Raw genomic sequence first — 16,703 nt, forward strand, 5'->3', positions numbered from 1 at the left:
CTCCTTTCACGCCCCCCCGCCCTTTCTTGGCACATCAACTGACCGAGCAAAATTTGCCCAAGCAAAATAATTGGTCGAACCCATTTCTTAGCTAAATTACAATCCGGTAAAGGAAACCAGGCCGGCATCTCCCCAGATCACCACCCGGGTCATCCATCAACACAATTGCCAGGGCAACTAAGATGCTTTTCAAGGCAGTCTTGGCTGACCCAGTAAGTGCTGCCCCTGGGGACGGCTGCGTGGGGCCAAAGCATCCTGCCTGGAAAGGCCTGCCGGTTGTCGGTTGTCGGGAGACAAACCGCTCCGCATAATTAAAACCACCTCACAAAACTACCACGGGTCTGAGCTGTCCACGTCAGCAGCTCTTGAAAGTGCAACTCCAGGAGGCTTGTTCTCAAAGCCCGCCTTTTAATACTCAAGTCGAATCTACATTTATCAGCAAAGCTGAAACGTTAAAGAGATTACAAGGAGCTTAGAATCCACTGGCGGTGCATTGATCTGGTCTTGCAAGTCTCATCTCCACATGCCCTTTAGAAATGGCTTTGCTCTGTTCCCTGGTTCTTTGCTTGTCTTTGATTTCTGCACCAAACTCATCCAGGTTGGAGGGGAGGTTTCCTCCGGTTCTAATTCCAAAAGGTTCTCAGACTCCTTTCTTCTAAAACCAAGTGACGCTACTTGCATATTCCCCTAGACAGTGGCACAGAACAGTGATCGGCGAACATTTTCCGTAAACAGCGAGACAGTAAATGTTTCTGGCTTTGTAGGCCAAATGATCTGTTGCAAATACTGAGCACTACCGCTGTAGCAAGAAAACAACCACAGACAGTATGTAACAAATGCACTTGACCTTGTTCAGATAGCTACTTATGGGCACTGAAATTTGAATTTCATGTAATTTTCCTAGGTCATGAAATATCTATAATTTTTTTCCAACCATTTAAAAAAAATTTTTTTAAGGTTTTATTTATTTGAGAGAGAGAGAGAAAGAGAGAACAGGGGGAGGAGCAGAGGAAGAGGGACAGGCAGACTCTGCACTGAGCTCAGAGCCTGATGCGGGGCTCATTCTCATGACCTGGAGAGTCACGCAGCCAAGAGTCAGATGCTCAACCGCCTGAGCCACCCAGGCGCCCCATTTCTTTCCAACCATCAAAAAAATGTTAAAACCATGTAGGTCTTATAAGTCATACAAAACAAAAACAGGTAAAGGGACAGATCTGGCCAGCAGGACTCAATTTGCCGACCCCTGGTCCATACTGTTGCTATTCAAAGTGTGTTCGTTGGACCAGCAGCATCAGCATCACCTGGGAGCTCCTCAGAAATGCAGACTCTTAGGCCCTGGCCTCAATCCTGGTCTGTCGGAATCTGCATTTGAATAAGATGCCCTGGGAATTCACACGCAAGCCAAGTTGGAAAAGTCCTGGTCCAGACACAGAATTCTACAGTCAGACAAGGCTGGAATACCATCGACTAGCTGGCTATAGAAATTTCAGCAAACTGACCCTGAGACTCCGTTTCCTTATCTATTAAAACAGGTGTAAATAATCACACCATCTCCAAGGTCTGCTGTTAAGGGAAAGACAAGAAAGATGTAAAACGCTTGCCTGGCGTGGTCAACGCTCTCAAAAGGGTAGCTACTGTTACAGAAGCGTACTATTTTTTACGATCATTGTTTGAGGGAGGAGCATGCTTATTCAGGGTTTACAAACTCCAATCACTTCCAGTATGGGACAGGATGCCTAAATACTTGAAGAGGTCCTTCAATGCAACTGGAGTATCAGAGATGACAGCAAGCCAAGGTCACACCCACCTGCAGAGAGACCGCACATATGCTTTCAGGCAGCAAAGTAGGCTGCTTGCTACCTCACCATGGCAGTTTCAAAGAGAAGCTGGAAACCCAGATTTTAACGTTATAAAAAGTCCTCTTCCTTAACACACTGTGCGGACCAAAGAAAATCCACCTGCTGGCTGGATGTGACCAGAGGGCCCTCTGCCTTACAACAGAGAGGTAACAAGAGGTAATAAGTCACCAGAAAATGAACCGGGGTTTTAGAGCTAAATTCCGCCGCATTCTCCCTAGCCAGGAGACCTGGGACAGATTATTTAACAAGTCGGAGCCTCAGTTTCCTCATCAGGGAAATCCCCACCTCTCCCTTGGAGAGTTTGGTGAGGACCAATTAGAAATGTATGTAACACGTGGAGGCACAGCTCGGGACCGGGTAAGCGCCCATCCTTGTCACTGCTGGTGTTTTAGTTATTATTACTGTTTTATTCATCAGAGCCTAGGCATTCACAGGGCAAATCCTCCCTGTTTTTCTCTCCCTGCTCAAACTGGTGGCAAACAAGCAAGCCCAATTAACCCCCACGGAGCAAGCTGTCTCCCAGTGCAGGAAGAGCTTAGTTATTAATGACTTTGGGCCACAGTCCACGAAGATGCCTTAACGTTCCCCTGAATGAAAATTCCCCCTGAGGCCTGGCCACTGCGGGGTTGGCCCTGGGCTGCCTTGAGGGGCCGCTTCTTTGTGGCCGGGTCACCTGCAGGGAACAGTGCTTACCTTTGCTCTGCACGCGCCCTAGATCAGGTGGACAGCACTGTGCTTGACAACCGTGAGCTCTCTGTTCTCCAAGACACGGAAAGGGACCCTCCTAGCATTTTTGTTTTGTTTTCTTTAGAAATCCTACAAATCCCTGCATTTGCCACCTACAGGTGTGGGTGATAACAGAAATGGGGAAAGAGCATTGTAACCAGGGAAATCCCCACGAACTCTTAAGAGACTTCCACGGGACCTTCGGCATCTTTCCTCCCCCAGAGGAAGCCCCCAAGGACAGAGAACAATTCGGCATCCGCAGGTCTAGGTGTTCGAACTCACCATTTCTCTCTCTAGGGGCACACGCATCAGCTGGGGAGCTTGTTAAAGCTCAGGCGGACTGAGCGAGTCTAGGGCAGGGCCTGTGAGTTTGCATTGCTAGGAAGCTCCTGGGAGACGGTGATACAGCTGGTCCCACTCCAGGTTTGAACCAGCCTCCTCCTCCCTTGCTTCTTCTAGGTCTCGGCTCAAATGTCACCTCCTCAGAGAGTCCTTTCCTGACCGCCTTATCTGAAATGTAATTATTTGTCGAATGAGTGCAGGAATCCTGTCTGGTGTGTTCTCTGCTGTATCCCCAGCACCAGGAGAGCCAGGCGCTCAAATATTGGTTCAGTAGAGAGATCCCACTTTGACGGAGGGAAATGAAACCCAGGGAGTCTAGGCCATTTGCTGAAGGTCACACAGCTTGTCAAAGCCAGAGCAAGACAGCGGGCCAGCTCCCTCAGGACTTCAAAGCCTTAGCTCCCTCCACCACACCAGACGAGGAAGCAAAGTTTGTTTACAACACACGCTTCCTCCCCTAGAACATTAGTACCTTCGAGCTGGACGAAGGGCCACCATTCTGTTCTCCTTTTGGGAGATGGCTGCGGGTGGGCAGTGGACCGGAGGGGACCAGTGTGGAAGCAGAGATGCCAGAGGAGAGGCCAAGCAGTCATGTTTAAGGCGCCTTGGTATTCTGGGGGTAAGGGAAATTCTCTTTGGGTCAGACCAAAAGGAGCCTTTCAGCCTAAGTCAGGCCAGCCTTGTACTCCTCTCAGAGCACCACCGACTCTCCCAGGGGGTCACAGCCTCCCCAGTCAGAGGAGTGGAAAGTGAGCACACTGTGGGTTCCCAGCTGCCAAAAAAGAACATTGTGCTGTAACCCAGGAATGGTTGTCTCTCTTCTCCAAAAGGTCACCAGAAAATACGCCCATGGGGGAAAAGGAGGGAGCAAAAGCAAGGAGCTGCTTCCTTTCCAGCAATGGGTGGAAATGCCATAAAAACCCCATTCATGGAGCCAAAGTGAAGCCTTTCTGCTGCCAGTGGGGAAACTGCTTCTGCATGAAAACCCATCTCAGCCTCATGAAAGGGTCTCTTTCCAAAAGAAAGGCTCCATAATGGGCTGAAAATACACTTGTTTCCCCCCCGTCACAAATTCAGCTGGATTAAAACGGCTGAAGGTTCTCCAAGAAACTGTGGTCATGAAAGTCTAGAGTAAGCTGGACACCCAGCAGCCTCAAATGAGCTACTTTTGCCTCCTCTTAGGCAGTTGAGAGGAAGATAAAAATAATTAACAAATGTAGCCAATAGTTACCGTGGGCCTGATACCGGGCAAACAATGTGTTTTCCGCATCTCATTTAACCCCCGCAATAAGGCTGTGAGCTGAGCACTATTATTAGTCTCACCTGATGGGTAAGGAAACCAACAACCAGGGAGACCAAGGGACTTACTGGAGGTCAGAGGTCACACGGAAGAAAGGAGGAGCATCAGGCCACAACTCCCACACTGAACCACTACCCCACAGGCCTAGGTGACCCCAAGGCTCCAGAGTAGGTGAGGAACTGGGAAGCACTCTCCTGTTCATGACACTGCTTTTCCCACCCCCAGTGAGAGCACGAAAGAGAGCAGAGAGGAAGCAGCTAGTGTCCTGCCATATTGGATTGGGTTTACCAAGTAAGGCTCCTGCACTTACCTATTCCAAGGATCACCTACTTTCCCATTTGGGACGCCAAGAGGCCAGCTCAGACCACACCTATTCAGGCTACAGAACTGGCAGTGATGGCTGCCTCCTCCTGCCCATTACGTATTTATAAGGTCGCCTGGCCTCGCCTCTGACACAAGTTATTAAATGCTTGGGAGCCATAAGGGCTTCGCTCAGTGCCTTGAAACAAAGGCAAAGAGGCTGCCAGACCCATCTGAGGGAGGAACAAAAGCATTTAATTTCTGAAGGAGCCGGTTATAACTGGGTGCTCAGCACACGTTACCATTTGGGAGAAAGTAGAGAAACACGCACCGAGGGGTAAAATAAAATCAAAGCAGGCTTTCCCCTGCCCCTTGTGTCCAGAAACTGCCCTCTTCAAAGGGCCATATGAGTGGTGGGGAAAAGGGAAAGATGCACTCATCAAAAAGAGAACATGTTTGGATGTCGGAGAATATTCTCCTGTCACTGGTTTTTCCTTTTTGTGAAGTCTCCAAGAAGGATCCAGCTCTTCTCTTTACATCGTCAAACTGTGAGAGCCTGCAAGACTGCACCCCAACTTTTTCCAACCAGAGCCCCAGCAGCCAGATGCAATGGGAGGGCACCCCGATTCCGCATCTCCCAAACATAATCATTCCAATCCAGGCTGGGGCTGTCTGGAAGTCAACATTCACGGCACATTAATAAGAAACATCTGGCCACCGAAGAGGGTTGACACAGCGCAGGCCGGCGGTAGTGGATTTGTGGGTGGGACCCAGGCTACAGGGGCTGAATTAAAAACACGACTGGAAAACACCAGCTAGCCCAGGGTATCCTCCACACGTGGCACTGTGGCCCTTGGAGACACTGTCATGCCCAAGTTGAATTGTTTGGGGCTGAGCAACTTAGATACACTCTGGTAGGAGGCACTCAAAACTCTCCCATCAGAGAAACGCAGCCGGAGCCCAGCTCTCCTGCATCCCCCAGTGTCTGGCCACCACTTCCACCTTTAGATATTTGTAGCAGATGTAGCCCCACTCTTAAAGGAACAGCCTTTGCATTCTTTCCATGTGACTTACAAGTGAGATTTACAAAAGGAGATAAATATAGGCATTTTTGTGTGTGTGTGTGTGTATATATAGAGAGAGACATATATGTTTCCCCACTCCCCACCCCGAATTGTTATGCCTTTAGGAATCCGATTTAATGCATCCTACCTCCATTTATGCAAGGCGAACCCCGGGCACTGGTCACCGCAGGCGTTACATGGCTGGCCTCTCTCTATCCGCCCCAGTCCAGTCAACTTCAAAACAAAAAGACAACACAACCATGTTTCCACCACGGGAGCTCCCTCCAAAGCCCCACTGGTGTCCCAGGGAGGAGGACCTGCCCCTCCCACCCCACCTTATCAAATTTGCCTCCAATGTTCCTCTCGGTGGTAGGGGACGTGGGGCGGGGCGCGACCGGCGCCCCAGGGGTGGTCTCCCGCGTGGAGAAGGGTGTGTGGACCCAGGCGGGCTACCTCAGGCGTGGGCACCAAGCCACCAAGAAATGGCCATGGCTGGGGCTTTGTCTCCCCCAGGCACCTTGGTCACGGGTTTCTAAGAAACAAAAGCAAGACCTTTCTGTTCCCCAGTGTCCCCGAGAAGCGACCATGGCGCATTCGCCTTGGGCCATGCCGGTGCTCCCGGGAAGGGGGCAGCACAGGACACCCCTAAAGACAGCCCAAAGTCAAGTCCGCGGCTAGAGCTCCAAGAGGCTGGACGGTGGAGCTTAGATACTGTGGTTCCGATCTGCCTTAAGGGAAAAAGCTAGGGAGGGGGCTTTCCCGGGGGCCCCCACACTGTGACACACAGGGCCACCGCTCGGGGTCTCGGTCTCGCCCAGAAAGGGTTTCCGGACTTAACCCCTTCGGCGTCTTCCAGCGCTGCCGCGCGCCCCGGACGCGCCCCCGCCCGCGGGGCCAGCTTACCTGGGGCCACAGGTGCGCGGCCGCCGGGCGGAGGGAAGCTGGGCAGGGGCGCTCGCCGAGGCCCCGGGGGACCCAGAGATCGGCCTCGCTCAGGTGGGGGGACACTCACCGAGCGGCTGGAGAGTCTTTTCCGGGAGCTCCGGCTGAACATGGCTGGGCGCCTCCTGCACGCAGAGCCGTCCGTCGGTCCGTCCGCACCGCGGCCGGGAGGGCGGGTCGCCTGGGCGGGCACGCTCGGCGGCCCGTGGCCTGGCTGTCTCCGCCTCGAAGCCCCGGGCTCGCTCCGGAGCGCACGCCTCCCCCGCCTCCCTTGCTTGTGCCTCTCGCTCTCCCGCCCGCAGGTCCCTCCCTCTCTCCCGGCATCCCCCCGCCTCCCCGGGTTCGCCCCGCGGTCCGCGGGCTCTTCCCATCCCTCCCCCGCACCGGCTGCGCCTACTTTCTCGCTCGCCCGGCTTCCCCGCCGGCTGGCTGTGGCTCCCTCCGGTCCCGCACCTGGGTCCGCCCACAAAGGCTCGTCCCTCACCCTAGCCGAAGTTAGGGCAGGGAACTCTTGAAAGCACCTCATTGCTTTGGCCTGGGTAGCGGCTGGAGGTGGAGGGATGGGAGATTAAGTTTTTAAAATTAGGGTATAATTCACATACAGTAAAATTCACCCCTTGTAGTGCACAATTCTGCCAGTTTTGACAAATTCACACGGACTATAACAGCCAGCACAATCCAGAGCTGAGAACAGACCCATCACCCTCCATAATGGACTCTTGTAAAAGTTTGTGACAAGCCTGGAATGTCACAATGTCCCTTCACTGAGTACCGGTAGATGAGGAGGAGGAGAAGGAGGATGACATATGACCCCGCCCGTACAGAGCCTAGAATACAGCAGATGCTCTCTAAGTAACTGTTGAACCCTTGCAGGGCTAACTTTGACCCTCCCCCTCCCCCCACCACCTGCCCATGCCTTTTCCACCACTTGGTAGCTGGTGATCTTCCCAGATTAACTGACTTTGTGATTCTGTCTCCTTATCAATTAAAAAAAAAATAGATATAACAAGAGTCCTAATCTCGCAATGTTGCTGAGAGAGACGAGGGGGCACAGGTACAGTCGTTATAGATGTTATAACAGGTGCAGATGAAGGGCTCATTAAAGATTAGCTGTCAAAAAAAAATTTTTTTTTGCCAGTCTGAGCAGTATAGGCCATGGTGTCCCCTTCCCGTTGATATTCCAGCTTAAATACCACCTCCCCTGAGAAAACTTCCCCGGCCCCCTATTGTAACATCTCACACACAGACACTCCCTCATACCACACATGGTATAGACTGAAAGGATCTTGGTTACTTATTTATCGGCCCTCACCCACACTTGTTCACTTCAGAGGCTCTAGGGCCCCTAACAGCACCTGCACAATGTAAGGACTCCATAAATGTCAAAAGGAGACATTCTTGCCATTGTCAAAAAGATACTTGTCTGGGCTTAGTGTTTTTCTGGGTGAGACATTGAGGCTGGAAGAAGAAAAGCTGTGTGCATGGGGTAATAGCAAATTAGTGGCAAGACCAGTCTACCTATACCCCAAATGCCAAAGAACAGGGGGGTGACCCAGCTTAGATACCTGCTGTGTGTATCAGTGTTCAATGACGATCATCAGTGCCCAGAGAGGAAGGTTTGATTGGAGTTCCAGGCCAGAACAAGGGTTAGGCAAGTGCTGAGTGAAATTTACAGGGGACCCAAAAAACTCAGTAATCGAGATAAACAATATTTTTAAGAATCGTAATTGATGCAAAAAAGTCAACATTTTAAATAAAGACCAGATCCGACCCTGTACTTACCTGTGACCTCCTTCACTCACCTCACCATAATCCTAGCTCTGGAAAAAATACTCCAACACTTAGGGACCTAAAGGGTAGACTCCTTTATATTGCTTTAATGTATTTACCCAACAACCCCTCCCCCCCGCCCCGAGCAGCAGTAGATGGTACACTTGCAGAGAGTAAATGCCATGGCTCATTCATCACTTTATTTGCACAGGCCTAGCATAGGCTCTGGCTCATTTCAAATGCTTGACAAATGTTTGTTAAATGACTAGAGAGAAGGCAGTAGCGTTGGTAGAGTTGGGGGCAGGGGTGGTAGCGATTAAAACCCCAGGTTATGACTAGTACAGGTGCCGAAGGCTCAGCTGGCCTTCTCAGCAGGGCTACTGCATTCCCTGCTCCATGCTGCACTGTGCATGGCCTTCTAACCGGCAGGTGTGGGTCAGGAGGGCCATGTTCTTGCTGTGGATGGTGCCTGCTTGTATTTTAATTATGAAAACTGTTAGCAAAGGCCAGGAACAAAACCAATGCATTACAAGTTTCTAACAGATGGAAGGAACGTATCTTGAGGAAGCAGTACCTTCTTCAAATCCCCTGGAAAGAAGTACAAAGGCAGGTGGCAATAGTCCCACCTCTGGATAGATGTGGCTGGTGAAGGATGTAACAATAATTATGCCCTTGGGGAAAATAGTGTGGGTGGTCCAGGCATTTAACTTTTGTTTCTAGGTGCAAGAGGAGAGGCCGAGAAGATGTACGGGGTCTCCACACGTTGTCTGATCAAGCCACAGGCATGGGGTCCAATTCTGCCTCCCAAACAGGGCCCCAAGTGCTTCCCCTGACACCTACCACAAAAAACACCCCCGACACAGGGGCGCCTGGGTGGCTCTGTCAGTTGGGCATCCAACTCTTGATGTCACTTCGGTCATGATCTCAGGGTTGTGAGATCGAGCCCCATGTCTCGTGCTCTTTCTCTCCAATAAATAAATAAAAGTCTTAAAATTAAAAAAACCTTGAAACTAATGTAACATTGCATGCTAATCATACTTCAATTAAAAAAAAAGCAGTTAAACTAAAAAAAAAATTGTTTTTTTAATCACCCACTGCTGGACGAATCCACCTTTGTTTATCTCCTATGAAGAAGAAAGAGTCAGTCTCCATGGACTTACTTACACCTGAGGCTCACGTTTGAGAAGCAGTGTTTTACTTCTCTAGTCCACAAGCACTTTATCTTGCTTAGGAAGATAAAGCTTAGTAACCCGGGAAGGAAAACTCATTCTCACTGTCAGCTGTAGGCAAAGAGTAGACGATTTTATTTTGCTCTATATGGCTGCATTTACCCTTCATAGACCTCTTTGATGTGTGCTCTTTCCTCAGTTCTCAAGGCAGTGCAATTACTGATGGAACCTGGAGAAATCCTCATACGTGATTATTGACATGGAAAACGTCTTTGCTATCATACAAAGTGAGAAAACAAAACCAGTAGAGGCTGTCTGGCTTTAATTCATCTTAAAATAGGTATTAAGAGACTGGAAAGAGACACACAAAATAATTTTTTCTTTTGCCTTTTAAATGTACTTCCTGTAATGAACATATGCTCATTTTATAATCAGAAATGTTAAATTTTTTATCTGAATGGAAAATTGTGCCCTTGTTGCCTGATCTCTTCTAACATCAAACCTGGAACAGGTGTAGCAAGAAGCTGTTGGTCTCCCCTTCCTTTGGTCTATGCATGCCTGTCTTCTGTGTTTGGGCTTTTCTATTTTTTCTTTTTGCTTTTGTTTGTTTGTTGTTGTTTTTTTAGATTTTTATTTATTTATTTGACAGAGAGAGGGAGAGCCAGCGAGACAGGGAACACAAGCAGGGGGAGTGGGAGAGGAAGAAGCAGGCTCCCAGCGGAGGAGCCTGATGTGGGACTCTATCCCAGGACTCTGGGATCACGCCCTGAGCCGAAGGCAGATGCTTAACGACTGAGCCACCCAGGCGCCCCAGGGTTTTCTATTTTTTCTGATATGAATCTGAGACTATTAAGCCAGGTGAAGCCTCTGACGTCCCATTTCCCCATACCTGCAGCAAACCTTAGGGATGTGTGCACACAGCGCTCTCTAAAATAGGAACTAAGAACACAGTATCTCAAGCAGCCTCACCCAGGTGCATCTCCTGCTGTTAGCTACTGGAAACAACCCTGAGTGTTGCAAAGGGGGGAAAATGCCCTGAACGGGCAGCCAACACTTACTTAGAAGCTCCATGAAAGCATCCCTCTACTCACAAGTCTACAAAGAGTATTTTTAAAAAGTGTGGCGGGCCATGGGTGGTGAGGGAGTTGGCAGGGGCAACAGGAGAGTTGAGTCTCTCTCAGTAGTGGGATTATAAGGGGCTTTCCTTTTTCATCCCAACCAACTCTTCTAGTCTACACATTTTCTTGTATGAGCATGACACCAACATATATAATCAGGAAAAAAAATTAAATCAGGAGAGAACAGTAATAAAGAGTATTGGTGGGCTAAGTATTTCATAGGGCATCAAGTCATCTTAAATTTATAAATATATTCTCATACATGTAAAGCAAAAATACTTGAAATGATAAAAGATACCACACTAAGCATCCTATCTTCTCTTCAAAAATCCTTAGAATTCTGCAGAGCCATTGGCCCAGCTTTTCCTAAAAATTAAATTACAAAGAAACCACAAACACATAAAGAATAATTGTGACAGTGCTATTTCTAAGAGGAAAAAGAAAAATCACAAATGATCTAAATACTTAGCATTAGAGGATCTGTTAAATGAATAATGGTGCATCCAACCAATGGAATTCTACTCAGACTTTAAAAGTAATGTAGAATGTAGGGAAATTTGTATGAATATTGTTCCATTTGGAAAGCAGGTTACAAAATAGCAATATGTATTTACCATTTGCAAATGATTTGGGGTCCCTCTTATGCTTTCAAATATATACATACATTTGAATATTTTAAAGTTCTGAGACTACAACAAAAAATATTATAGTTGTTATCATTTATTTTGGGGTTTGGATTTTAAGTGGTTTAATAGTTTTCCTTTTGCCCATCTAATTTTTATCAAAATAAACGTGTGTTTTTTGTATAACAAAATAGGTAAAAAAATATTTATATAAAATGTGTAAATAATTATTTGTTTAAAGTTCTAGAACACTAGGTGGTCCTCAGTGGTAGAATATAGATGATTTTTGTTATCTATTCTTAATTTCTGCAAGAAGCATGTATTATTTTGAATTAAGAAACACTTCTAAATTTGAAAATAAAATGGGTTTTAAATATGCATATATAGTTGTTTTATATGACAAATATTACTATTCTTTTGGAAGGAGAAATTTCAAATTTCATTTCTTTGGTATTTTCTACATTATTTTCCGCTATGACATGTGTCTTTTGTAACAACAGAAAAATATTTGTTTTCTCTTCTGTTACTCCCTTAACCATACACTTGAGGGCTTTATAATACTGTGTTCCTGGTCTTCCCAGTACCCCTATAAAAAGACAAAGATGCAAAGTTGACTTTTTAATAATTCCTTATACTAATGTTGCAGTCTCCTGTTTCCGGAATACATTCCTAAGTAACAGGGTGGAACCCCAAGAGTCACAGGAAGGTCAGAAGAAGAAACAAATGCTCACTGAGGTGATGTGATTTGCCTAGTACCTTGCACTGTTGAGAAGTGGTTCCAGAAAGAATGAAGCCCAGCTTTGTTGTGCCAGGTTTTCATGATCCCTTACTGCCTATGGGGGATAGCTTTCCATTAAAGTGTTCTTTTCTCCTTATCTGTCTCTCTCTCTTTCCCTCTCTCTCAATCTCCCTCTCTCTGACTCCTCTCCCCTCCCCAACATGCACAGAGAAGTGTCCATGTTCCTCAAGTGCCCTGGGGTGGTTGCTGATGGCATTAAGGGGCACCTTTTAATTTACCCAAACATATGTTGAGGAACCAGCTTGGGTCTGAGGAAACAGCATGTTTGGGAAGGTGAGTGAATATCTTTCCTCCTTGACTGCCTGCTTCTCCAGATTCCCCCAGCCTCTCTTACCCCCTGCTCACCTCTCCAGGATGCCCCTTTCCTTCAGCACTCAACTTGGTGTTCTATCATTTTCCTGTAGTGCCTTCTGTCCAATAAGTAGAAACCACAAAAAGGAAAGAGAAGAGAGCTTCCTGACAGCCATTTCCCTTCATTGTCCTGGTCTATGTCTGAGAAGCATTGTGCCAACAAAGTCTGACACGGAGAGCAGATACCTGGATGTTGATACCTGATTCTCCTCGATCCTAACTCCAAACTAAATTCTCTAGCCTGCCCTTCTCAATCTGTCTGACACTATGCTTATGCTTTATGATGGTAGAAGGTGAGAGGGCTCACTTGATGGGATTTAAACATGACTACGTAGGTCAGCAATCGGGACATGGGAATGACGGCTGCAAGGTGGGAAGCCTGGCTTATAAGACCCTTCACTCCTGCCCTTCACTGAGCAGTGTAGAAAGAGCAGCGAGTCGCAAACTTGGCTGGACATTAAGAACGACCTGGGAGAACTTTCAAGAATCTCAATGCCCAGGCCACACCCCAGGCCAACTAAATTGGAATCTCCAGGGGGCCCAACCCGGACATGAACATTTTAAGAACTCCCTGTGTGATTCCAACGTTCAGGCACAAAGCAGAGCTCTCGCCTGTGTGATTCTTTAGGCAAGGGTTTTGAAGGTCCAGCCTCTGGGGCTATGGTTTGCATCAGCCATACTTTTTTCTTCCTTCCAGAAGCTGTGCCCTGCTCTGAATTTGTCAGAATAAATATTTCCACATCCAGGTAACAGTGTATGACATACAGGGTTTCCCCCGCTATCCGTAAGTTCACTTTATGCTGCTTCACCATTACAAAAGACCTACATGAGTACCTGTTTTCACTAATTGAAAGAAATCTGAAGGCGATTTTTGCATTTATGAAATGTTAAAAGGTTTCATAGGAAGACTTTACTCTGAGATAGCAGGGAAATGTGTCTACCTACACAGGGCAGGTCCGGGTTTCTAGAAAGACTTGCGTTTGTTATGCCTGGGTCCAGACAGCCAAGTGTGGAGCAGCTAGGACAGAGCCAAACTCTGCTCCAACGGAGTAAGACTGGGAGGGGCATGGGACACGGTGATGCAGGAGAATCTCCTTATCGGCTATGCTCATGGGCATTCCTGGGAGACCTATGTCTAATGGAGATTGTTCAAGATGGCGGATGTAGCCTCCAGCCCAAGACACTGGAATCTCACCTAAAACTCAGTATTTGCAGATGCTTGGCACGCCTAGATTCTGGAATGGGGCTGAGCTTTGTGTCGAAGCTGGCAAAGGGCCAATTCCGAGCTGGCTTCTGGTGACAAGGAGACAGCCTACCACCTGGGCTTCAGAAGTATAAACTCAATCACAGCAAAAATATTTATGCACATCAGTCCGAATTTGTTGGACCACCTGTGCTGGGCTCATGCGCCCCCATCCCCCCTATCCCAACAGAGACCCACAGGACCAAGGCCTAGTTACCGCTACCAGCCAGAGCCGGCTTCTGTGCGCCAATGAGAATCGTTTTCCATAACCTCTGTAAGCACAGACAGCAACCAAATCCACAATGTTAATGAAAGAAAAAGAGCCTTCAATTCCCAGAAACAGCATGGATTTCACGTTTCCCATTTACCCTTGGCTTCTCGACAGACAAACAAATTGCTTCAAAGGCCAAGAGCTACGTTATCATTTCAGGTGAGGCAGACATTCACTGTTTTGCAACAGTTTCATCAAATGGATTTGATTTTTCAAGGTTTCAACCCAGTGGCTTCCCTTACGTGCAATTTCCATGATCCTTTTATCTTTCTTTTTTTTTTCCCCTCAACTAGCAGCCCCTCAAAACCAAACCTGATTTAATATCTTGATAAGACCCTCTCCAGATTCTTTCCAGCTGGGAAAGTTGCCTCTTTTGTCGAGCCCAGTGAGTCTGAGCCCTGGCTGTGCATGAGAATAACCTGGGGAGTTATTTTCTTTAATATGTCACGTCTGGCCCCATCCCAATCAATTAAATCAGTATTCCTGGGGTGAGACCTGACAATGGATAGTTTTTAAAGCTCTCCAGGTGAGTTTAAAGTCTAGTCAGCGTTGGAAACCTCTAACCCATCACTTTTTCCATGATTTCTGTACTCATCTGCCTAGATTCCCCTTCGGGCTGCCTACTCTGCATTACCCTTCTTCCCCTACACCTCCCGGCCCTCACTCAAAGTATACAGGGCATTTCATCTCTGGAGGTACCAGAAGACGGAAACACAGAGCAGGACAGGATTCTAATTTCTTGCTTTTCAAAGGTGATGTCAGTGATGGGCAGCTTTGAAATTACCTGGAAACTCATTTAAATGACATAATCCTACTAACTCAGAGTCCGCATTTAAACAAAATCCCTAGCCAATCAAATGCATATTGGAGTCTGAGAAGCACTGCAGTAATTAATGCATACACCCGCATCCTCACTACAGGACCAACCAGAATCCCCTCCTTGATGGGCCAGGCTTGGAAATACTTGCTCTAAACCCTCAGCACCGCCCCCGCCCCCCCCCCCCCNCTGCTCCAGCTCTGGGAGGTAGGTGTATTATTATCCCTAAATGAAAGAAAACAAGGCTCAGAGAAGTGAAGTAACTTGTCCAAACTCGTAAGCGATAGACTTGAAATTTTGGTAGAGGTCTGTTTGATTACAAAGTAGGTTCTCTTTGCAATAAACTAGATGTTGCGGTGCTTTGCCCAGAAATGGGTGAGCACACGGAGTGGGTATGTGCCATCCTAACCTTTCTGGCTTGGGAATGAAACCCACAAGACTTTCTCCCTGATGATACCACATTGTTGAGACCAGCTGTCCCGCTCCAGGGGTGAGTCACCATCCCACCTTGGAAACGAAAGAAAAGGAACATTGAGTGGCATGCACAGCCCCGCTGAGAACCCCTCCCCCCCCCTTTCTTGGCGGAATCCTCCTGGACATGGAGTCATTTCCTCTTCAGCAGAGAATCTGATCTCTTGAGTATTAAAACTTACACTTTTCTTTCGTGTTCTCTTCCAAGCCAAAAATCATCAAACCAGATGGCCCTTTCTCTGTCATGTATGGGACATGCACAGTTTAAAATGGTTGTAAAAAAAAAAATTGGCAGTGTTGAACAGAACTGAACCTTCCTACCTAGCTTATAGCCGGGATCAGTATGTCTAAGCCACAAATGAAGCTACTCACTCCCTGGCTCACGAAGCCACTTCCTTCATCCTTTAAACAGGATAATTAACACCACAGGCTAGGTTAAAAACTAGATCTCAGTAGAGACCTTCCTTGGCATTCCTTGAGCTTGTAAAATGGATGAGTAGCGGACTGAATTGTCCTCTCTTCATAAAAGTGGTTGCCAGGACGTGTGTTAGTATAACTCAGGCTGCCTCACCAATCAAACAGTGATTCTCACAAGCCTATTTGGAGAGCTGTTATTTCTTGCTCACATCACAATCCAGGGCAAGTGGAGCAGGAGAAGGAAGGGGAAAGGGTGGAGAAAGGGGAAGGAGGTGCTCTGCTCCACCCAGACCTCAAGCTTCTGATCTAGCATCTTGCAGAGCTGCACTAGCCAATAGGGCAGTCACTAGTTTTACACGCTCTTTAAACTTATCAAGAGTAAACATTCACCTCCTCAGTTGCACTAGACACATTTCCAGTACACAGTTGCCACATGTGATGAGACACTACTCTATTGAACAATGATGAATAGAAGTTTCCCATCATTCCAGAAAGTTCTATCGGACAGCTCCCTCTAAACCTCAGAGTCCTCCACTGGGTTGTTTGTATCCTGCAGGCAAGGAAGAGGAGAGAGTATGGAGGGTTAATGAGGAGGGCTCAAGTAGGGTCATATTTCCCCTTAATTCCATCAGCAAAACCTCAAGATTTGGCCCACCTTACTGTAAGGAAACTGGGACATGTTTGTGCTCACTTTGTGCCTAGAAAGAAGCACAGACATGGGTGAGCCCTTGGCAGCTTTGTCCCAACGACCTTATAGGACGTGCAATATTCCATTCCTTGTAATTCTAGCAGGATAAGCCACGCTTCTAAGGAACATTGCCTGCCTCTAGATTGTTGTACATGTAAATCCTTGATAAAAACAAAATAGTGATGAAGGTGTTGGTGAGGTTGACTCTTAGGTGCAAGACAATCTCTGACTACAGTCAACCACTTCACTTGATAAAGAAAACCCTGTGACATTCATCTCCCCAATGGCAAACCACGTGGAAAAGATACTCTGTTATGCTCTAAATCAAGGTTGCTGAACTTTTTGTGTAAAGAGCCAAAGAGTAAATATTACAGGTTGTGTGGGGCATGCAGTCTTTATCACAACCACTCAGCTCTGCAACAGCGGTGCAAAT

General features: G+C 47.4%; 1 protein-coding gene across 3 annotated transcripts in view; it reads right to left on the reverse strand.

The window, feature by feature from the left end:
* PRICKLE2 (prickle planar cell polarity protein 2) overlaps positions 1-6,813 on the reverse strand; it is a 314,648-nt gene extending 307,835 nt beyond the window's left edge. The window contains exons 1-2 of one of the 3 annotated variants that reach the window (XM_034658590.1): positions 6,604-6,813; positions 5,740-5,825 (exon numbers count right to left, since the gene is read on the reverse strand). In XM_034658590.1, coding sequence (XP_034514481.1) covers positions 5,740-5,825; positions 6,604-6,645 — 128 coding nt within the window. In that variant the 5' untranslated portion in view covers positions 6,646-6,813. Of the gene's footprint in view, positions 1-2,867; positions 3,096-5,739; positions 5,826-6,603 lie in introns of those variants that run through there. The other 2 variants (XM_034658595.1, XM_034658596.1) reach the window with 2 other exon arrangements.
* Positions 6,814-16,703: the final 9,890 nt, after the last annotated feature.

This window comes from Ailuropoda melanoleuca, chromosome 4, assembly GCF_002007445.2.
Source record: "Ailuropoda melanoleuca isolate Jingjing chromosome 4, ASM200744v2, whole genome shotgun sequence".
Classification (NCBI taxonomy): Eukaryota; Metazoa; Chordata; class Mammalia; order Carnivora; family Ursidae; genus Ailuropoda; species Ailuropoda melanoleuca.